This window comes from Syngnathus scovelli, chromosome 7 (assembly GCF_024217435.2).
Source record: "Syngnathus scovelli strain Florida chromosome 7, RoL_Ssco_1.2, whole genome shotgun sequence".
Taxonomy (NCBI): Eukaryota; Metazoa; Chordata; class Actinopteri; order Syngnathiformes; family Syngnathidae; genus Syngnathus; species Syngnathus scovelli.
The window spans coordinates 8041367-8065037 of NC_090853.1; the positions used below are offsets into that span (position 1 = coordinate 8041367).

Below are 23671 nucleotides of genomic sequence, written 5' to 3' on the forward strand. Positions count from 1 at the left end.
GCATGCATATTTTAAATGCAGACTTTCTAAATGTAGAATACAATTTTATTAACAATATTTGAGTGGAAATATCTTAGATATCTTCATGTTCTAACCAACAAGTCTTGTTTTCATCAGATGTTGATACAGAAGACTTGCTTTCAATTTGCCTTTTCGTGGACCTGTATGGAAAGTTTAACACATTGACATAAGGTACCATTTTCACAATGACGTGTGCATTTTCTCATCTCTGCAAGAAAGCAAAGACGCATTGATGCTAAAATTGTCACTTAACTTCAAATACGAATATGAAGAGTAAGACTGCAATAGGCCATATACATTCAATTTATAAATGTTCACCTTGTCTGCATCAATGACAGCAATAAAAACACAATTAGATATTCGAAATTGTAGTCACTTGGGGTACTTCAGTATAATAGCATCCATCAGATTAAGAATATGGGGGCTTTCAAATGCTTCATAGAAATATACCATCAGTCCATAATTGCTTAGTGATCACACTGTGAAAGCAAAATATAAGTATATTTTGTGCATACCCCAACAAACGCTTATTGTTGCAAACATCGCGAGAGAACGCGTGATCACGCAAGCTGACTTGACGCCAGTTACCTTTTCGTGATCCTCAACCTGCAGCCAATCAGCGACAGGGAGGCACACATGGACGACCGGACGGTGATAACACAGTAAACCACGTCCACGGACTAGACGTTATCCACGGAGAACAAAGAAAGTCGTCTGATTTGTTTCCCTCGTCTATCTGGATAGTAGGCATGCCATCAAGCAAGCTTTACGTTTGTTTTTAGGTCTTTCTATTTTTTATCTAAGGCGTGTTGGGACTTGTTTTTTTTATTTGAGCAACAGGGAAACTCATTGGTTTGTTGCAACTTCTGCAAGCTGCTTAGTTTGTGTCGGAGGGCAGCGTCTACTTTAGGTAAGTTTTAAAACTCTGTTTTACACGACGAATCATCTAGTGTCCAACTATATTTCCGTGAGCATAAAGTTTTCTCCAAACGTACTGATTATTTGGGTTTACGCGGCGGGGACGTACTCGATTACAGATCTGGTCGTGTTAGTTTTTTGTTTTGTTTTTTTTGTCCTTCAAAAATTGACAAATCGTAGTATTAACAAGGCTAAAACATTTTCCGATATCTGAAGACTGATGCATACTTTCAGCATGTACCAGACGGTCTATTCTCATACCAGTTGAGCGTGTTTTGTTGCGCGTGTAAGCAAACAGGAAGTTGGTTGTGAGTCATATTCCTGGTTAGTGGGGAGTGGAGTAGGGCAGCAAATGATACTTTTGCTCTAATAACTTTTAATTCAATGATTTTATCTATTTATGATAATTTTTATCTACGTGAAGACACTGATCATGTTAAATGAAAACACCAGTCAAAATTAATTATCTAGCATTTCACTCCTCAGAGTGTGTATAGAATAAAACATATAAAATAAATATTTATTAATGACATCTAGTTACCCGAAAGAAAGTTTAAGAAGTTTAGGTGTCTACTGTATGTATGACATACATATTCCTCTTTGTCTGTGCTTGACTGCGCAGTACGATACTGCCCCCGAGTGGCCAAGACGGACACTTGCAAGAGCAGCACCATCAATTGGACAGCAGCATTAAATTATGAAACTCAAATTGTTTAATTTTTATAGTCTATTTAGTTATGTTACTGTGTTATGATTTTATAAAGTATAGCTCATGGCACCACTGTGTTTTACTTTCATACAAGACTCACGGGCACAGCAATGGCATTTTTGAAAGTTGGTTTCGCAGTTGCAGTATTTACAGTACATTTGTCTTAATATATAATTAATTTTGCGATTTAGACCACTGTTTTCATGTATTCCAGGGCATAGTTTGGTTGCAATTTCAATTAACACAAGTCTTCACGCCGTTTGGCTTGCAACTATTCCAGTTTATCATGTTTATCTTTAAATCTTGTTCAAGTTAATTACTGGTTTGGGTAAAGATGTCATTTAATTAAATACTTTGGATTTAAGCACACCATCTGCCTAGCACCCCTTGGCCAGGCTATCGTCCATATCAAATGGCATTTTGTGTGGCTGTACCAGCAGATGGTCAGACGGATTAACTGATGGAAGCAATTGGAGCTGCTATGGACACTTCTTGTTTCTTGGATTGAAATGTTAAGGATGTCTGCCCATTCAAGTTTTTCTTTTTTTTTTTTTTAATAAAAAAAGTAAGCATTGTGCAACTTTAGTATAAATAAAAAAATAAAAAAAAAAATAAATAAATAATCTGTTACATTGGTTTTATGCTTAAATATGAGGTGAAAAGTTGATATAATTCACATTGCCTGCTTGCCTCTCAATATCACCGCTTCTTGACAAAACATTACGTGTTGAATACTTGAATTATTTATAACAAAGTTAAACCTTGAAACCTCTAAATTATGTATTTTTTGTCTGTTCCAGGGTGACTCACCATCCTTAAACTATGCATTCAGAAGTGTACCTGAGAATTCTACAGGCAAACATCGAGGTAACCATCTGCTTAGACAAGTTGCAGAAATTATTAAAGCAAAATTTGCAAGCTCAGTTTCGGTAGAAAACAATTCTTACCCATTTGAAACTCAGCAAAATTGACAGTCATAAAGTAGTTCTTCAACGGGTGACTTTCAACTGCAATTGCAGTTACTTTGTTTATTTATTTCGAACATTTAAAGAAATACAAGAAAGAAAGTAACAATACTGAAAATAATAACTCCATAGTACAATAGAGAAGAAAAAAAAGAAAAAAAAACATTGCGTTATAAATTTTCACTTTATCATAAAAAATCTTATTTGTTCAAAAGGGAGTAGAAGGAAGCCTAGGCTTATCTAGCTCTACCCCTTGTAACCACATTTGCTTGATTCCGTCAAGATTTGTCCATTTTCAGATTTGTTAAAGATATACATATATATATATATATATATATATATATATACATATACACACACATACATACATACATATAGATATTATACATACACACACTTATACATACATACACCTCCTTTAAATAAATACAAAAGCAATTTAAACACCTCACAGCATGCTACGGTATCCCATCAGTATTTTGCCTTTATACATTTTTTTAAACTGAGGTAATGAACTACAAAAGTGACACCCCATTTTTTCTGTCTGCCTCAGTTGCATTTACTGCCTTTAGCTGTCAGTGCATCTCTGAGAAGTTTCTTTCACACTGGCTATCCAATGCAGCGATTTTTCAGACACATTTGCTGTTCCCTGCCATTAGCTGTAACCACTGCGTGAAGTTTAACACCAAAGACACACTGTTCATGTACGCACATGTTGAAAGCAATTGTTGCTATTGCGATGACATCGTCACTCATCTAATTTATGTCAATGTGCTTGAGCCCCATCGTTGCATATTTAATTTATGTCAGTGTGCTTGAGCGGCTTGAGCTGAAACCCATGTGTACTTTGGAAATAACAATGTCCCCCATGTGCAAGTGTATGTTTGCAAGGGGGAGGAGACTAAATCCTGACTCTAGCGTTATGCATCTTATGTGCTGCCAATTTTGAAGGGGTTGTCGAGTAGCTGCTTCGGGACTAAAAGTGTGCTCCTCTATAAGCCCTGGCTCCTCTTCACCTTTCTTCCTTGGCTGTCTCCTTCAGCAGCTGTTTTCTTGTAATCTGGGAAGCCAGGCTTTTTCTCCATCCTTGCGTCACAAGCTGGAAGTTACTGACTTATGACACACAGAAGCGCACGCCCACACGCACGCACGCAAGCAGACTCTTTGCTGTCTGTACCCTATCCCACAATCATCTTGCTGTTGACTGTTTACTGACCCCCTTGTGGACTGAGAACTGTGGTCCCACTCTTTCACTTGGCAGCTATGATTGTGTGTTCACATTTCTGTGTGAAAGACTCCTGACTGCTCGGTGCAATGCTTTCATGGTAAGCTGTCGTTTCACAGGCCACTGGATGGTTTTTTTTTTTACGGTGCTTTCTGTCTTGCGATATCTTCTCAGGGTTCCCATTTCTCTCTTGGCTTAAATATTGCTGAACTTATGTCCCGAGTTTTGCCTGCGTGTTAGTGTTCCAACGGGCTTTTGGAGTCTCTCGATCTATTTCCGACACTGAAATTCTGAAAGCGATTTCAATGTGACAATCCTTTGTCTTTATTGAAAATCCTTATTAAACATCACTAGCACTAGCTATATTGATGTTGAACAGAATTGAGTATCATTTTGTGATCAGTGGATTGTCATTCATCATCCCAATATAGATTTATATTAGAAACATTAACAGTGTCATTTGTTTTGGTCTGCCCTTTTATATTCCTTTGCGAAAAAACTACAGGGGATTGAGCAGCACAGCTGGGCCAGAGCTTATGGGAAAGCCACATGGTGTGCTGTATCCAAGGGGCAGATGAAAAGGCTGAGATAATAATAATATGCGCAATTGCGTATATTAGAATTAGAATTTTTTTCTTTCCACAATGTTACCAAAAAATGCATGTTAGTGTGCAAGTAGTATGTACATAAATCAGGGATACCCAAGTCCAGTTCTCGAGAGCGCCTATCCAGCCTGTTTTAGATGTATCTCTAGACCCGATTCAAAACATTAGCATTGTTATCAGGCTTTTGCAAAACTTGCTGATGAGCCGATCTTTTGAATCGGGTGTGTTGTCATAGGGCTACACTTAAAACAGGCTCTTGAGGACCGAACTGAAGTACACCCCTGAAGTAAATTATTTTGGAGCCTTTGTGTGTGCTCTGCAAGGAGAAAGGTAAAGTTTGATGATGCACATTAGTCATTTAAATTGTGAGTGGGAATATTACTTATCTTAAAAGCACTTACCTGGATTTAGAAATACACCATTTCATTTTGTTTTTTATGGATTGCACAATCCGTTCACAGATTTATGCTGTGTCTGTGTTTCAGGAGTCACATACGCCCTGGTAGAAGAGTCGACTATATCAATGCCAAATGAGTTAACGTCAGGATATACCACTTAATTATTAGGATCCTTAGTGCATTCATCCCCTCCCCTTATCCTCTCTTTCCCTTAAGACCACCTCACTATGGGCCAGAAGATTGCAGTGAGCATTAAGTCAGTGGATGGGGAGCCTTCATACAGCCCCGTGCGACAAGGACCGCGAGGTCCAGATTTCTGCCGGCCACCCAGACTGGATTTACTGCTGGATATGCCCCCGGCCAGTCCCGAGACTCAGCTACGCCACGCCTGGAATCCCGATGATCGGTCTCTCAACGTCTTTGTCAAAGAAGACGAGAAGCTGACGTTCCACCGACACCCAGTAGCCCAGAGCACAGACTGTATCCGAGGCAAAGTGGGCTACACTAGGGGCCTCCATGTTTGGAGTATACACTGGCCAGCCAGACAGAGAGGCACTCATGCCGTTGTAGGAGTGGCCACAGTCGAAGCACCTTTACACTCAGTGGGATACACCGCCTTGGTGGGATCAGATTCCGAGTCCTGGGGCTGGGACCTGGGTCGAAACAGACTCTACCACGATGGAACGAATCACACCGTTTCTTCGACAACTCCCACATACCCTTGCTTCCTTGAGCCAGATGAGTCCTTTGTGCTCCCAGACTCCCTGGCAGTAATACTTGATATGGATGAGGGCTCATTGAGCTTCATGGTGGACGGACAGTATTTGGGAGTGGCTTTTCGAGGGTTAAAAGGCAAGAGACTGTATCCCATTGTCAGTGCTGTGTGGGGACACTGTGAAGTGACGATTCGCTACGTCAACGGACTAGATCGTAAGTTCATCTCCGTCAACACAAAGACGAGCTATTCATGAGGGGCAGTCAAAAGGTAAAGAGCCCTGTTCAATTTCCCCGAATTAAAATACTAGTACAATATAAATGTTTGAATGCATCAACTTCCTGTCAGCCATTTTGGAAATGACTGTCATTGGATGTTGTGATTGAATTCCTTTTTTTGGAAGGGTATCCACCAATAAACATTTTGACTGCCCCTCATCTTTAAAGCCGGCTGCCATGGGATTATTTGTGCATTGTTGACCTTCTCTCTATTTTTTAAGGTTTTCAATGAGCACAAGTTGATCACCGTGCAAAAGCTTAACGATGTAATTGTGATGGTCCTCATATGATCCTCTATTCCCCCTGCCTTGCATTTTGTGTCAGCTTTGCTTCACCGGCATCACATTCAACAACATAAAACACATTGTTACCCAACAAATTGCACAATTTCAAACATTTTTGCAATGCTTGACTCGTAGTTGTCAATGGAAAAAAAATCCGCAGAGTCTGTACATCAGCCGCCAACCTCCATGCAGTAGCCGCCCGTTCTAGCGTCTAGCATAGTTTGCATGCTTTGTGGCGAAGTGATGGCTGATATTGTATTTTTTGGAAAACTGCAATAGCTTCCTGGGCTATCAGACGTGCAGCTGTTGAAAAAACATTTTGTTCCCCACTCTTTATCAAACACACAGCCATTCTCTTGAGTTATACTATACATACTGTATGTGTCTCAAAAACCTTCTCTCTCCCCACATGGTGATTGATCTATTAATTAAGAATTGGAGCACCAACGTCAGTAAATGCCACACTTTGCAGCATTTAACATCTTTTTACCTAGGTGGCACAACACAGGTGGTCCACTTGGTGGTGGTCAGACTTTGTCGTTTTGCCTTTGTTTTTGTCATTTTCATCCGTTTTTGGTGACCCAACACCACTGGCTTACACTGAGCAGCGGAGCCCCTGGATATCACGGTGCATGAAAGCACAACCGGAGGAAAAGGGAGGGGAATTTGGAAGATTTGGCTAGCTCTCATAAAGGTCACTTTGCCCTATTGTATACGTGATGTATTTGGCTGCGGTCTGGAACAACCCGTGATGTAAGAATGCATGCAGGAGAGAATACATGTCAGAAAAAGGAAACGCTACTCGTGCCATCTAAAGTCCCAGCAGTCCAATTTGTTATTGTTGTATTGTTATACAGTATTTAACCGTCTCCATGACAACAAGCCTTGTGGCATTTCAGCTAATGACAAAATGCTTAGTCAACCAATTAAACTGAAGGAAAGCAACCAGTGAAAGGGAACATAACATTCCACCAACTCTTTTGTATTCGAGTGAACCCAATTTAACTTTTTTTTCTCTTTTTTTTTTTTTTTTTTTTTTTTTTTTTATATAAATGACACCTATCTTGTTTTTTTACTGTTTGTGTTTTACTGGGTTGTTAATAGTGGAGATGTGGTTTTGGAATTTGTATGAACAAAAAAACATGTACTAGGGCATTACTGGTATTTTGGCTGATTTGGATAATTGGCAGGAAAACAAATTCTGATAACTGATTAATCAGCTGATTTATTTTCAAGAATATACATAATGGGTAAAAGTTCCCAACATAAAACAACAAAATAATATGAATTATGAGCAGAACTCTTGATTGTTTTACCAAACTTTGTCCTTTAGTATTTGTTTAATTTTGCAAAAGAGATACCATTTCAAAATACAAAAACATGGACACAACAATACACAAAAGTATGACGTGATTAATTTAACTTTTTATTCAAGCAGTATGTTTTAGTTAGCATTACATTTCTTATACATTCCTTTACATTTCTTCTAGTCTATTATTTTGTTTGCCATGAAGGGATGTCCTTTACTTGCTAGCCATAGTTGTGGAACAGCATTTACTGTCTGAAGAAAAAGATTGTATCAGCGTTTAATCAGATGGCCTGGTCCAAATATTTACAATGAGATGATGACGCAGTTCACGTTGCTTGTTGGTACCAGCAATTGGATCCTAACCATTTTTCTCCTTTACAGCGGAACCCCTCCCACTCATGGAGCTATGTAGAAGAGTAGCTCGCCTGGCTCTGGGAAGGGAGCGCATCCATCACATCGACACGCTCCCGCTGCCTCAGACTCTCAAGAACTACCTCCAGTACCAGTGACAAAGTCCGCCCGCACACTCTCACTGGAACTCCAATGTGGGAGGTACTGTTCACCTGTTACTCTCACTGCGACCCTTCCAATTGAACTTGATTAAAACCCCAGATATCTGCTGAAAACGTCAACAAGGGCGTTGACTGTGACTAGAAGATAAGCATGAATATGATGCAATGTTTTTATTCTCCGGTTTCTTGTTCATTTGTGGAAAGGATTATAGGATTGTATGAATGCGATTAAATGAAATGTCTTCTGTTAATCACAGGCGTAAGCAAATGAGTCAAATGAAGATACCTCAAGGCCTTAATTGCTGTATCTACCTGCAGGCAGCCAAATATTGTATAGATTTGCAGTCTTACCTACTTCCCACTTAGATTTTTTCTTTCTCAGTTGATAGAAACCTCTAACAGACTTGATGAACTCAAAGGGCCATGTGCTATCACTGATTTAGTTACTTTTAGAGTTATAAGTGCTGTTTTTTTTTTAACCATTAAATGGTGTTAAATTTGGGTTTCAGCCCTAAAATACTTTTTTAAACTATTTTTATCTCTACATATTTTGAGATTTGTCTCCAGGACTGGAAAACTTTAAGGACATAAGCATATTTTAAATGTAAATAACAATAAACTTGGCAAAACTAACGCCTCCTTACAATGTGTGCTCTCTCAATTTCATGATGTACTTTCACACAACCATACAATTGGTTGTCTTAAAGAGTGTCTGGTAAAAGAAACGGGGCAGTGAAAATCATCAGCAATTCAACAGAGGATGGTTTGGAAATTCTTCCTCCCACCAGCAAAAGACCTATCCGTGTGTGATGACAATTTGAAATGGCGATACGAGACAAAGTATACGAATTTTGACGCTAAAAGGTTTCTTGCCACGTCAATGAAACGATAATGAAAAGCAAGTGATTTGAGGAAATACAACTTCACAAGCCATTCTCAGCTGCACAAGTAGCCTAAAATAAAAAATTCCTTTGGTTTTATATCACCCTATGTTAGTTTTAGAATTCCCGAGATACGTACTTGATTTACCTTGGCCTTGGGACAGTAATACATACATACTTTTTGTGGTTCTTCGTGTTTACCTTTTAAAAGTCCTCCAATACTCCTTAAAGTGTCAGATTTTTGTATCGACTTGTAATAAATGAGGGATTGTCTCAGGGCCAACTTAAACAAAGAATGCGTGATTTAAGTTACTCACTGTGGCTTTCCTTGGCATTGGCAACACAACCATGTTTTAGTGGCATTCAATTTGATAAGCCCTCATTGCAAAAGTTGTAAGGTTTGTTCAGTAAAACGGAGATACCTGATCAAATTGTGATTTCACAAGGAGAGTTATCACATTCTAGAAAAATAGACAGCCAGTTACATCAAACACTTTGTGTTGGGGGAAAAAAAAACATTACCACACCCATATCAACCCAATGTACCAAATATTTGGCAGACAGGTTTTGCACTGGGCTACTGCTCCCATCTTCTGGTCATCTTTAGTTGTTGCAACCTTTTTCAGTTAGATATGGTGACATAAATATTATTTTGTACGTTGCGTTCCACTTAGTGAATGCACGGTTTCCACGAATAAATCTGTACTGCATATGTAATGTTTATTTATGGATTATATAGCGTGCGCGTGTGTGTACATCAATAAAGTGAGCAAGCCATTTCCACCACTTCAAAGCAATAATTAGCAAAATAATTAATGATGGATTTAGATATTGAGGTTTCGGTCCTACGCCAGTGATATTTATGTAACAAACATTCTTGAGTCAAACACTTCATATGCTTCTTTCATATAGACTAAAATGTGATGTGTAAATCGTGTTCCTATTGTAAGTAAATTGATGGAAATCTAATGCCAAATACGAAAAGATCAATGTGCAAATTGATGGCTAGATTCCAAAACAGGGTTTTATTGGTCAATTTACAGAAAGTGCTGTAGTGACTGACCATTCCAAAGCAAAACAGACAAAAGAGTCCAGAAAAAAATAAAATAAATAAAACAACGTTTTACACAATATACAAGGTTTCCATGTTAACTGCATTGTCCTCCTCTTCTAAAACACATCAGGTCAACATTAGGGCTTGATGGAAAAACCCACCGAAAGGTTTCAGATGAGTAAGGTAGTGAAAAGGATGACCTCACGAGACTAATGTGGTAAACCTTTAAACGACATGTATTTTACATGAACATATAGTTGTGCTACAGTATACACATACTCCATTTTAGGGTGTTCATTTAACACAGACAATAACTCTGTGTTGGTGAGTTACAGCTAAGAAAAAAAAAAAAAAAAACAAGAAACCATCTAAGGGACTTTGTTTTATTATTGTTATTATTATTATTATATTCAAATGTCATGATTATCCCATTATTTTTCATTTTTTTTATGCAAAAGTCAACCCCAAAATTCTCTTCACAATAATGTTGTATGCGCCTTGTACGAGGCTAAACACAGCATTCTGATAAATATTGTGTCTATGAAATATGAGTTAATCAGCAAAATATATATATATATATATATATATATATATATATATATATATATATATATATATATATATATATATATATATATATATATATATATATTTTTTTTTTTCTTAACTCCATTCCAAGGAATGGCATTTTGCCACTTACTGTCAATCAAAAATGACATTAAGATATCACAGTTCAGCTTCAGTATACAGGTGGACTCAAATTTCACAATGGAATCGTAATCAAAAGCCTGTGTTTAAACTAATGGGGGAGCATACAACATAGTATTATTGTAAAGACAATTGGTTTGGGTTGACTTCCTTTTTAACGCTCACCCTTAAAGTGCTATCAATGTGTCGTTAACCTCAACCTTGACCACACCACGCAGAACACAAATTCCAACGGGCTGATCAATATTTTCCCTCCTTATTGTGTTCCAGTTTATGAGACACATTTTTATCTATTGCTATCCATTGTGTCAATACACATTAGACTGCATGTCAAAGTGGATCAGATTTTATATTGCAGCACCTATTGGATAGCCCAAATATACGTATATTACTACTTGTGCTCAACTAATATTGGTGTTTTCTTCATTGAGTTTAATGAAATATTGGGAAAGAAGAAAAAAAACAACAACAAAGTTATGGTTTTCCTAGTAGTTGTGTGTCACTATATATATATATATATATATATATATTATATATATATATATATATATATATTATATATATATATATATATATATATATATATATATATATATATATATATATATATATATATATATATATATATATATATATATATATATATAGGACTGTCTCAGAAAATTGGAATATTGTGATAACGTTTTTTATTTTCTGTAATGCAATTAAAAAAACAAAAATATCATACATTCTGGATTCATTACAAATCAACTGAAATAATGCAAGCCTTTTATTAATTTAATTTTTGTTTTTTAATTGCATTACAGAAAATAAAGGACTTTATCACAATATTCAAATTTTCTGAGACAGTCCTATATGTGCGTGTGTGTGTGTGTGTGTGTGTGTGTGTGTGTGTGTGTGTGTGTGTGTGTGTGTGTGTGTGTGTGTGTGTGTGTGTGTGTGTGTGTATAAAGTCTACTATATTCTCTTTTATACAATAGGTTTCTTTTGGGTGCTTATTGGTCTATATCAGGGACCTCGGGTTCTACTTTGTAGCCATTTCATGTATGTTGATATGAAAAAAGTTCTTTGAATCCTACCGTAGTGTTTTCAGCCATATTGTCCGCCAAATCCTGCAACACTGTTTGTAGTGTTGTGTGCTGCTTTTTGCCATTGTTTTGCCCATAACGATGCACATTTACAACTCATAAGGCTGCTTTCTTTTTGAAAATATGTACAGCTTGCCACATGGACTTCGTTCTGGTATCCATGGAGATAGTGACACATCCAAACACTCAAACAAACAAACAAACAAACAAACAAACAAACAAACAAACAAACAAACAAACAAACAAACAAACAAACAAACAAACAAACAAACAAACAAACAAACAAACAAACCCAACTGAACACTGAGCTGACATGTACATAAAGGGACTGCGGCGCCACTGACTATTTCTGCAGAGTAAAGATTCGAACATCTGCATATGAAAATGAAGCATGATGATAGTTGTTGTGTACAAGTGGAGAGAAAGTTCTCTGGGTGCAGTCTGTATGCTTGGGGTAAGGATGGAGAGGCTTAGATGGGAAATCACTTACGGTACTGTACTCTCTATTTACAAGATTGTGTATAAAAATGTACCATGGGGATTCACCGCGTAACCCCAAAACACAAAATTTGAATCCCTTGTTGAGTTTAACATGACATCTGGACACTGCACTGTACTTTTCTATCTTTTTTTTGTGTGTTACTTTTAGAGTTCCATTGAAAATATGCTATTTCAGTAAAATCACCTGACTTTGCCGCAAGGGCCGAGATAAAGATGGCTACATCACACATTGTACAAAAATCCAAATAATAATATAAATTTTAGCCACTTGCATTATTTTGTATCAGAAATCTTTGCAGAATTTGTTTCATTAAGCTTTGCTAAATTGTGTGACTTTTGTTGTGAAATGACATTTACTGTACCTATTAACAGTAAATCTAGTTATATTTCAATTTTTTGTAAAATTTTAATTTGTTCTTATTTTTCTATTTTACATTATGTGCTAGGTGTTAGGCCGGGTGTAATTAAATCCAGTGGGGGGCGATATTACATCATTTTTCAATACCACAAAGTTTGTACGTCTACCTGATTGTTTTAGTGTGTGTCAGCCATCATCATTTGATGTTTTCTTACAGCCATATTGATCATGTGAATGTTTCTGATTGAGAATTTCAATAAGATATTGTTTTGTCCCAGTTCAGACACTTCGTTCCCTGCATCCTGGGTAGTTGGACGTCCACTTCTTCCTCGCTGTCATCCGACTCTGCACTAGTGATATCATCCTCCTCTTCTTCATCTTCATCCTCTTCCTCACTCACCTCTTGCTCCGCGGCCTGGGGATCCTGCAGATTCTGAGAGAAGCAGGTACTAAATGACAACCAAGAAGTTGTAAAAGTTATAAATGATCACTTCCCTTTTAAATTGTGATGTAAAAAGGTGCACATTTTTACTTCATTACAATGGCAGTCCTATTCCGTGTATTTTCTCCAAGTGTTATTTTTTTCATTTTTCATTGTTCATTTTTCTCCATAAACTGTACCTCCATCGGATTGACGGTGATGGACAGGGCTGAGTCGTCCCAGGTCCCGTTTTCCTCTTTGGTCGTCTCAGACAGCTTAACTTCTTGCTGGTGGGTTAGATGGATGCGGTAGATGCCTAACACCACCACCACCACCAGGACGGCGATACACATCACAATGACCACTGTGACGGCACTCGGGACCCCTGATAATGACAGACGGCAAACACAATCCTAAAGTGCGGATAGTCCATTCGTCCGTCCGTCCATCCATCTGTTTTGTATCGCTTATCATATTTCGGGTCACCGTTGAGCTGGAGCTTATCCCAGCTGATGTTGGCCTAAAAGGCAGCATACAGCCTGGACTGGGCAACAGCCGGGCGTTTGGAACATATTAAAAAACAAACAGCTGTATTTCAGGTATACATGTAGAAGACATGAATGAAAAAGCTTGAACATCGAGTTCTGGCCAAGGAGCCAACAGAACGTTCAGCAGATGATTAAAAGACTGCTACTGCAACTAATCCATCCATCCTTTTGTTTCCTACTCCAGGGATGGACAACTAGCAGACTTTGACCACATTCTGAGTGGGAAAAAAACAAAACGAGCCACAGTAAGTCTCCTTATCGTCCAAATGTGTAATTAAAAAAAAAAATAACTTATTTTGAGAGTGATTTTAGGAGAGAATATGTCACTAAAGCCACAGGGGAAAATGCACAGTTAAATTAAGCAGGGACAACATGTCAACAAGCACCTTGGCTACTCCACAATTTTGTAAAAAAAAAAAATCCCATTAGCCTTGTCTTGTAGACACAGAGAAAGCTGTGAGTTAGGCTGTTGTGTTTGTTGTTTAAAATGATAACAAATATCCTCCCATTTTTTTTCTCATACCACTTATTTTCTTTAGGGTCAAAGAGAGCTAGAGCAGACTTTGGCTGAAATCGTTTAGAGAGCAAATGTTGGATTTAGAGAGAAAACCATTAACTCTGGCATTCACATTTTCACTGAGTGGGAGTTGAACCCACGCTTGCATGCACAGAAGTGAGCTGGCAAACCAATATCCTGTATTTAGTTTATGACTAAATAAAAGTTAGGACCCCTGTTATAAATTCTAGGACACAAAAGCTCATAAAAATGTACAAAGTTAATTATATTTGCATCAAAGTCTTTAAGGTTTAAATAATGTAAAATAAAGTCAAGATATACTGTATTTAAAGTATACGGCATTTTATGTGTATAATAAGTAAAATAAGTACTAATAATCAATAAAAATAGAATAATCCCCAACATATAAATCTATTTGCTGTGCAGTCCACAGCAACAAAAGTGGAGCAAAACCAGAATAAACTTTCTTCAATAGTATACTCAAAACAACAACAACAACAACAACTAGACACACAGTTTTCTTCTTGATCTAAAATGTTTATTTCTCATGCTCTGATCTTTACCCTTCTGAAAGAGCATAACATTTATGAATCTGGCCTCAATCCCACTGCTGCTGTTACTGTGTGTGTTTGTTATGAGTCAGGCACTTGTAGCACTTCTCAGATGATCATTTATTTCACTTTCTTGTGAATCCCACCCAAAAACTAAAGACTTTCATGCCCCCATAATTCATGCAAGGGCAAGTAGCTCACACTTTTGCATGAAGAGACACACTTAGGCACACTTAGATTCACACTAGGGCAAAACAATTATTTGAATATTAAATCTTGAATTAATTGAATATATATATTCTATATATATATATATATATATATATAAGCATCAGCACTGATTACAGATACTCAACAATTACAAGGCCTGGGCTGACTCCCCCCCCCCGATTTAAATGAGGGCAACCTCTGCATTACTCCACTGGCCGTCATCTGAAATTTTTATGTTTATTTAATGATGGACGAGGACGTGCCATACCGTATATCCATACATCATATTTAATGGTCTGTACCGTGTTTACTCCAGTTTGGATTCATTGTGGGTTGTTTTTTTTTCCCCATAAATGTGTTGGTCTTGAGGCGTATCTGAATCTTCCATTTACTCTTTTGTACGTATTGTACATTGGAACCTCCTGTGGAGATGTTTTAGTCAATAACCGTTTTATGAATATGAATGGATCCAATCAATTTCACTCATTTTGCACAGAAAGAAACCTGTTGCAAAATGAGAGAATAATGGAAGTCATCCTGTTTTTGCAACAGATTCAGTTTGGTGTACAAGGTTATGCTGTGCTATGCAGCAGTGCCTTAAGATAAGAGTCCATTCTGTGGCCATGCTCAGAACTAAAACAAACATCAAATCATCTTTCCCCAGCAAAATGAGCGCAAATGACAATAACCTGTGATATAAAAGAAAATCATTTTGTGATTGGTGTTTTTTTTCAATAAAGAAATACCAGTCACTAATATTGTACATTCTGAAACATATAACAATGCAAGAATAAAATAAAATCTAAATAATTAAACAGTTAGTGCATCATGAATAAATCGCAACTTGAGCGTGATTTGGCCACCGGAGGCAGCATATTACTGTCGTACAGACACAAAGAAGTTTCATAACTACTGTATTTTTCAGACTATAAGCTGCTACTTTTTGCACAACAGAAGCCTCTTTTCTCTATCTGACAAACTGCTGCCTGTTTTGTATTGAGTTCATTAACACGATAAAGCACTCCTCCTGAAACAGCCACATACACTAATCATGATCATGCTCTAACTACTAACATCTACTGACTATATACTATTTACTCATATACAATAGTTCAATTACTGCCCACTTTGTTTGACCTTCTTTTTTGCCACGTTAGCCTCTGAAAAACACACCGGCACACACAGACACACAAAGGCATGCACACACTTAGCGCTGTGATATCTGCAGTACTAAGTAGAATCCATTGGGGTCTGATGAATTATTAAACCTCGTATGGCAGAATAAGACCAATGTCTCGCCATGTTCTCTTGACTGAAGAGCACTCGGCTGTGCCTCTCCACTTTCCGGGGAATGAGAGTAACAATCTGATGAACAATCCGATAAGGAACTACAAAGTCAAACTGATTTTTAACTATGTCAAATTGTGTGAAAAAACAGCTTGGAAAATCTCTTCACATCATAATTATACTGCAGAGGTACATTGGTTTGAAAAAATAAAAACAAGCTGAATTGTCTGCACTTGTCTTTCAGTCTGTTGTAGATGTTGCGAGTGTTAATTGACAAAGGTCAACTATTTTTATTCTATATTTTGAGTTGGCGTACACTGTTGCCTGTGCACCCTATCAATCTCATGTCCACAATTATTTAAAAGTAGGTCACCTTTTTACATAAAACCTCACTTCCTGTTATTTTTGTTTTTCAAATTTAAACGTGTGTTGAACATATAACAGGGAAAGACACAGTTAAGAGTGAGACAAAGATTTTGTACAAGTGAAAAAAGTCCAATGTATTGCAAATTGTAGTCCATTCCCCCTCCATTATATTGAACCAGGGAATGAAATAGACAGACTATATCAAGAAAAACAAACCGCTGAAAGCCAACAGGACTGAAAATGAGAAATACTAGACGCAAGTTGGTGACGATGACACACAGAGCATTTCAAATATGTTTTCCTACCTGAGCTATGCGCAGGGTAGATTTCATCAATCATAGCTGAATGGTGAACTAATTTCATGTGCTGAGGTAAAGGCGCGATCTGACTGACGTGTTCTTTCACCTCTGAACTGTGGAGTACGCTCACCTGTAAAAAGACAGAATCATTTTGCTTTGAGTCAAAAGTTAATTTAAGTTTTTACATGATCTCAAATTCACACCTAGGGACAATTTAGAGACCTCAGTTAATCAAACATGTATCATCCTCACTACAAGGAAAATGTGAGTGTGGAATAGATTTGCCACAACTGTTGTCTTTTGTCACACATGATCTCAGTAGGTTAGTTGGAAAAACACTAAATTTGTAACCCTCTCAGCATGTTAGTTCCCATTTCAGCAATATATAATTTTTAAAAAGTAATGCTGTGATTTTTTTCTTAGTAGTTGCAATAACAAATAATCACTGCAACACCAAGCTTTGGGTTAACAGAAAAATAACTACATACACGGTTTGATATAACTTTTCTATAGTACTGCCTAAATAAGTTCCTAATAGATTTTTTCTAAAATGAATAACATGCAAAACATGAGGCAATTATGTAATAATACTAGCAGAAGATGCAGTACATTTATACATTTCTCATTTACAAGCATCTCGCTAAGGCCAGCCATAACACTATTATTGCCTGGGGAGAAAATGAGTTTGACATCCCGGCTATAAAGCACAAAGCGAATTTAAGTGGAACAAGCCTCAGAACCCAATTAGTAACTTTATGGCAGAGTCGTTCACATTTTAACAGAATGTGTCATTGATTTTTAACTTAATGTTACTTTTACGATTCCGATGTGCAGGCAGTGAATATTGGCTGCTCTCTCGCTCATTAATGATCAGGCTAGCTGTCGTTAGACTGACCTCCAAGTTAAATTCATTGCTGGTGTAGCGTCCGTTGAGCTCTGAACATGTAAGACGGAACCTTCTCTCTGTGAGCTGCGTTGGTCGCCAGTTGTAGTAACGCACTTCTCGGATCACGTTTTCATAGTTAGCCATGGACTCCACACCTACAGTGACACATGAAAATAAACAAATCTGAATGCTCACTGTAATAAAACATAAAATATAAAGCATAAAAAGAACACAGCAGGTGCATCTCAATAAATTTGAATCCAAATATCGTGAAAAGCATAAATTCAGTAATTTAATTCCAAAAAGTTAAACTCAAGTATTATAACCTGAAAAAACAAACCAACAACAGACACTTTATGGTTTTGGCCATGGCGCGAGAGAAAGATGAAAAAAATAGTAATGCATGCGTGCCAGTCATGTTAAATCAGCTTTTGTATTTTACATTAAATGTTGTTTTTAATTAGAAAATTGGGTAGTGGTATATTACTTATTACTTATTTAATTAATCTGTATAATATACAATATACAAATTTCACTTGCTGAACTGACATAAAATGAATGAAATTAAAAATTTCTACGATATTGATTGAGAAGTTGTGAAATGTACACATATAAGTTCAGGGCATTTAATGCATCTTGTATACTAAGAGTTAATAGTAACTAACCATATACGGACATCCCAGATGTGGAATTAGTGGCATCTAGGCGTTTTCCAAGCAGAATGCTGCGCTGCAGCTGGAGTGACTCCTGGTCAGGCCTCAACTCTTCACCCAACACCAGAATGTCGCAGTAGTCCAAATTGTGAATGATCTGCTCCAGGCGTCCTTGTCTTTGCTCTAAATAAACACGCACGCACGCACAGCTTTTTAGATCATGTGAACTTTTGACGCAACGACTACTGTATAATTGAATAGATTGTTGATGACAGGATAATTTGCACATTTGGTGTGCTTCTGTCGTTCTCCATTGCGGTTTTCCTCTGAGGTGCATACGCATTCTGAACAACCAACAGCAGAAACTGCAACACAGTGTCTCCTAGATGATGACACCAATTACTTGTGGCACACACACGCACGCGCACACATAGTGTCTTAAGAGGCTGTTAAATGTGCAAAGCTGCTCTCACTCTTGGGAGGAGACAGTGAGGAAGAGCGCTGGGTCATGATGCAAGTACTTAGACTCGAAGTGAGACTGCGATTGCTGTCTGAGGGGACTCGTTACTCCAGCAGCTTATAGCAGTGTGTGTATTTGTGTGAGTGTGTTTGGTTGGGTCAACAGAGATCAAGCAGAGAATAGGGGATGAGTGAGCGATTGATGATTTGGTGTAAATGGTGACTTTTAATTAAATCCCTTTGTAGTTGAAAAACGTCGTAATTCAACCTAAAGGAAAAAAAAAACATCTTATTTATGTGGCATGCATGTTCAGTGGCTATTGTGCATGACATCACAAAATACATCAATATATCAAACTATTACCAATTCAGTGCGTTGCACCACAGTCCATCACTTTAGACGACATGCAAGGAAAGTCTAGGCTGGGGGACGTGCGACAGGCAGCATGTAATCTGGACATTAATTGATCTGCAAAGTGCTTCACAGCAGCTTTTCCACATTTTCAGTCATAGATGTCATTCGGTCTTTGCCTTGTGTCTTGCACCAGTATTTCCTCCAAACCAAGGCCTGCATTATAGTTAGCCTGTGTATTAAAACTACCTTTAGCTTTCTATATCAGAGAGCCTTTTTGTTCACATCTTTTCCCCCATACATACTCCCTTTGACTAAACAAGTTTTAATTAGATTAATTATTTTCTTCTTGATAATCTAAATTGCTGAGATGTACTGTTTATCTAGGAAGTTCCAAAGCTAAGCTGCCATTCAAGTTAAAGATGTCATTGGAAACTTTCTTTCCCTTTTTCAATAACAAATTTTAAAGTTTTTTCTTTTTTTTTTATACAGTTGCAAAAAAAGTAGATGGACCCTTTGGAATGACCTGAATTTCACCCTCCCCCGCAACAAAAGCCATAACAATACACAACACAAACATATTTTTCCACCTTTTGTTGATTCAGTAAAATACTGCAAAGTCACAGTGTGGTATTTAAGAAAAGTTTGTTTACTGTTGACTTACATTTCAGGATGAATTTATGCAGGAAAGTAGGTATCATTGAGTTAGACAAAGATTGGGGGCTTAGTCTGTAATGTGCAGTGGAAAAACAGCAATCATGTGGCCTACAAAGAAGAACGAGTGGCATGAAACTTGCCAGGCTGAAGAAGATAATGAGGAACTGTTGAAGTCACATTGTACTGAAAGACTTTGAGGCAAGGGTATGAACAGTGACAAAATGTTGATTATGAGTTAATGAATTAAGGACCTTGGCTGGCCTTGAGAAAAAGTATCCAACTAAGCCTTGAAAAGATATTCCGAGATGGAAAAGGAAAATGAAGCAGCGCCAAGTCTGCAGCAAATGAATGACATGGAAAGCAACTAAGAGGACAATGAATGATTAAATGGGTCTAAAAGAAATGTATTGCCAGGCTTTAAAATGATTTTTTTTCTTGAATCCTTTAAACTTCATGAGAAAATGGGATCGGCTCATTAAGGAACTTCAACTTGTGTGTCCCCGGCACATTCACTCTGCTTCGCCCTCTTTCGTTCCAACTGTTTCTTTCTTTGGCTTCCAGCTAATCACTTTCCCCAGCTGCCGGTTCTATTTCACTGGCAGGGAGAGCTCCACTACACCAACTCTTAAAGCATGATGCTCCTTTCTGCTCTGCTTCCTTCACTGCATTATTCACAATAGAGGGCTCAGACCTCCTTCACTCTTATCTCCTCTTAATTAGCTCTGGGCCAGGCCAAATCGGGATGTTCCTGCCGTGGTGGTCAGGGACAAGAGGATTTAAATACTCAATTTTCAATGGTTTTGGTGAGTGATTCTTACAGCCGGTCGGCACAGGTCTCAAGTTGCGCTGACATCAGTACTTGTGAGGGTGTATTAGAAGTGGAGGAGCTCATGTAGACTAACCTGTGTCCCCTGGGGGGAGCCCTGTAAAGTGCTGCTGCAGGAGTGAGCAAGCAGATCTGCATTCAAAAACTTTTAGCTTTAATTACAGTTTACTGGTGAGAAAATTGGGCTCTCATCCTCAGATGCTAAAAACCATGGCATAACCTTGCATTACTATCAGCTTTGTTGTTTTAATTATATTTTAAACGTTGTCCTTTTGATAGATTAAGATATAAATACCAACAGAGATAATAAATTCATCAATAAGTAATTGTTTCGCTCAAGGGATACAATGACACACCAGTTTGTTTGTGTTTTCCTGTTGTTGAAGATATGCTTTGGTAAACAGATGCACTTGAGGAGTTTTCTGCAGCAACTGAAGTGTTTATCTGAAGTTTGAGATGGACTGCGGGCTAGCTATCAGATGAGTCTGTAGTCTATTCTGAACTTTGAAGTCTACAAGGAAATTGGATTTCAGTAAGAACATGGAATCCATTAATGCTCAAGTTTTTTTGATTGTCATGATGATTCACAGTGAAGTCAATCATATATCGGCATGGACTGATAGGAAGCCAGCCAACAAAGTAAATCTTTTTTCGAAATTGAAATCTATAAGCTCGACTAAAATTTGTAGCTGCCTACATTGATAAGGCAAATGATTTGTGAAAGATGATGTTATGGCCTGACTAAACAAAGATTGAACTGTGTGACCGCAGTGACCTTTAGTATTTTTTGTGGAGTCAATGTGAGCCTTTGAAACACTGTTCCGACTATCAAGTATGGTGAGGGTATGCCTATAAAATAATAACTACTATCAAATTGTTCAAATCCATCTCAAATCAACAGACACTGAAATTTGCAAATTCTTGAGAAAACTAGCTAATCAATTAAAAACCCCAAATTATAACATTCTTGCTTATGGCGAAAGTACAGTGTGTACACTTCTGTTTTCAACTGTTTTTATGGTCATTACATCATTGCAAAAATGAGCCTGAAATGCTTTCTAATTAGAATCTTATGGAGCTTAAGAAGCATTTGAACCAAATCTGTGTTTCACAGTTGCATTGTTTTAGTTCTTGGTGTGTGAAAACCTTTGTAGAATGTTTGGTATTTCTCAAATAAATCTGCCACATCTTAAATGGGTTGAATGAAATTTGCTGTGTAATTAGGTTCCGAAGTTATTCAGATTTGATTTGTAGCACATTTAGCATCAATTTCCATTCAACATGAAAAATCCCAATGACATCTTCTGTCAATTTCATCCGTCCATTTTGCTATTCGTCCTAATTGGAGTTGAGGTTGAACTGTAGCCTATCCCAGCTGATTTTTTGGTAACACATATCTGGACAAACTCACATTCACATTCACCCCTCAGGATATCTTAGAGTCTTCAATAAACTGATAATGTGTGATTTTGGAATGTGGGAAGCCGGCGCCCGTATTTGTTACCCTGAACCTCAGAAGTGCAAACAGTTGCTTGTCCAATGTGCTGCCTCTGACCATTCCATCTCTGTCAATTGATGTGCTGTGTCATCACTATGAAACCTCTTCCTCCTTGCACACCATTAATTACCGGTGTAAAGACAAGTCCACATCTGTGCACAGCCACCCCTCCTGATACCTCTATAAAAAGGTATAGTAGCTTCACATATATCGTCTGACTACACGTTTAAGTGCAAACTCGTGGTCTCTAAAAAGTGCTACATATGACATTTGACATTGCAGTATGTTACCTGTGTTATGGGCAGCAGCATCTCCCCTGTTGACCGTGCTGATGATGTGGAGCTGCTGGAATAGCTGAACACCTTTCAGCCCCCTGAGGTCAGAAGCTGGCCAACTCTGTCTTTCTAATCCGGTGATGGTTATCATGGGCTTGCTGGGCTGCAGCACCATTACTACTGCTTCAATGTCAGGGATGGTGAGACAAGTGTCTTCACCAAAACACCTATGAATGAGCCAAGAGAAAAAGCTTAATGAGAGGATGTCTGTTATACTAATCAGGTACTGATCCGATACAGATATTTTGTTGAAATACCCCTAATGCATCTGGTAAAGGTACAAAAACTAGTTTATTTCAAATCTTAGCTTCGTAAAAAATTCTATTCATTTATGTATTTATTTATACCGTTATTTATGCTATTATACTGTTAATTTTATACTTGAAAGAATTACTTTAGCGCCAGCTGTCTCAATATCCCTTCCAGGATGCATTCAACCATCATCTGACAGCTTGCAGGTCCACTTGGTTGTAACTCCTCGTTGTTATGGCATTGTTGACAAACGACATGTCTAATCGCACCAATATTCTCCGCTCAATAAACCGGCGCATGATAACGAGCAGATATTCTCTGGTAGAATGTCACAGCTAAAATGCTTAAAACAGTCCACAATGGGTTTACATGACACACAATGAACACCAAATGACCAAAAAGGGTGGAGTAGTAGTAATTTCATTAAAAAAAAAAAAATCGTACAGTCGTTTAATTGCTTATCAACTCACAGGAATCATTTTAACATTTTCATTTGAATTTCATGTTTATATTGTATTGTGTGACATCTAATCTAAAGTGTAATACAGTTTTACTGCTTAATTCTTTAAGAAGCCTTACCTGAGTAAATCTAGTTTTTTGCGTTATGTGAAATGATCTCAGCGATACATCTACAGTATTATTACTCCAAGCTCGTCATGCAGCTCTTTGTTGAAGGACGTACATTATTTATTTCGTTACTGATTTCATAACCATATTCATTAATTTCAACCCCTCCCACAGCAAGAATGCTTAGCTCCACATCTCCTCCCTCTGTACCTGGATAGTGCTTGCCTGCAGCACCGGAGGAACAACGCAGTCTTCTCTCAGCCTCATCATAAATGCCTTGTATTGTGATTTATCCTGAAGTGTTTGCAAGATTCGTTGTGTTGCCACAACTCTACTATTTTCCACAAACAAAACAACTGTCAGACTGTGTGACTGACCAGCAGCATGATGCGCCCATAGGATTATGCATCATGTGGAAGAAGAAGTTCCTAACTTTTAGACACATTCCTGATAAATAG

At 37.7% G+C, this 23671-nt stretch overlaps 2 protein-coding genes across 5 annotated transcripts in view; one reads left to right on the plus strand and one right to left on the minus strand.

Moving 5' to 3' along the window:
• Window positions 1–619: 619 nt before the first annotated feature.
• LOC125972537 (SPRY domain-containing SOCS box protein 4) lies at window positions 620–8585 on the plus strand. Of its 4 annotated transcripts, none has more exons than XM_049726292.2 (4): window positions 620–931; window positions 2449–2515; window positions 4929–5826; window positions 7809–8585. In XM_049726292.2, the coding sequence occupies exon 3, from the start codon at window positions 5069–5071 to the stop codon at window positions 5810–5812; it is 744 nt and encodes a 247-aa protein (XP_049582249.1). In that variant the 5' UTR covers window positions 620–931; window positions 2449–2515; window positions 4929–5068; the 3' UTR covers window positions 5813–5826; window positions 7809–8585. The 4 variants fall into 4 exon arrangements, with proteins under 4 accessions (XP_049582249.1, XP_049582247.1, XP_068507451.1 ...); XM_049726290.2 differs by having other exon boundaries at window positions 623–931; window positions 4929–5771; XM_068651350.1 differs by lacking the exon at window positions 2449–2515 and having other exon boundaries at window positions 623–931; window positions 4929–5771.
• A 2891-nt stretch (window positions 8586–11476) lies between these two features.
• LOC125972532 (calsyntenin-2) overlaps window positions 11477–23671 on the minus strand; it is a 140584-nt gene continuing 128389 nt past the window's right edge. The window contains exons 12-17 of the mRNA XM_049726282.2: window positions 22350–22561; window positions 18280–18450; window positions 17624–17769; window positions 16735–16858; window positions 13151–13335; window positions 11477–12962 (exon numbers count right to left, since the gene is read on the minus strand). Coding sequence (XP_049582239.1) covers window positions 12783–12962; window positions 13151–13335; window positions 16735–16858; window positions 17624–17769; window positions 18280–18450; window positions 22350–22561 — 1018 coding nt within the window. The 3' untranslated portion in view covers window positions 11477–12782. The remainder of the gene's footprint in view (window positions 12963–13150; window positions 13336–16734; window positions 16859–17623; window positions 17770–18279; window positions 18451–22349; window positions 22562–23671) is intronic.

Excerpts from the sequence above, each read along its gene's own strand:
- LOC125972537 (XM_049726290.2), top strand. The coding sequence starts at position 5,069 with ATGGGCCAGAAGATTGCAGTGAGCATTAAGTCAGTGGATGGGGAGCCT. Across the intron at positions 5,772-7,808 it reads CTACGTCAACGGACTAGATC|CGGAACCCCTCCCACTCATG; the intron begins GTAAGTTCATCT and ends TCTCCTTTACAG.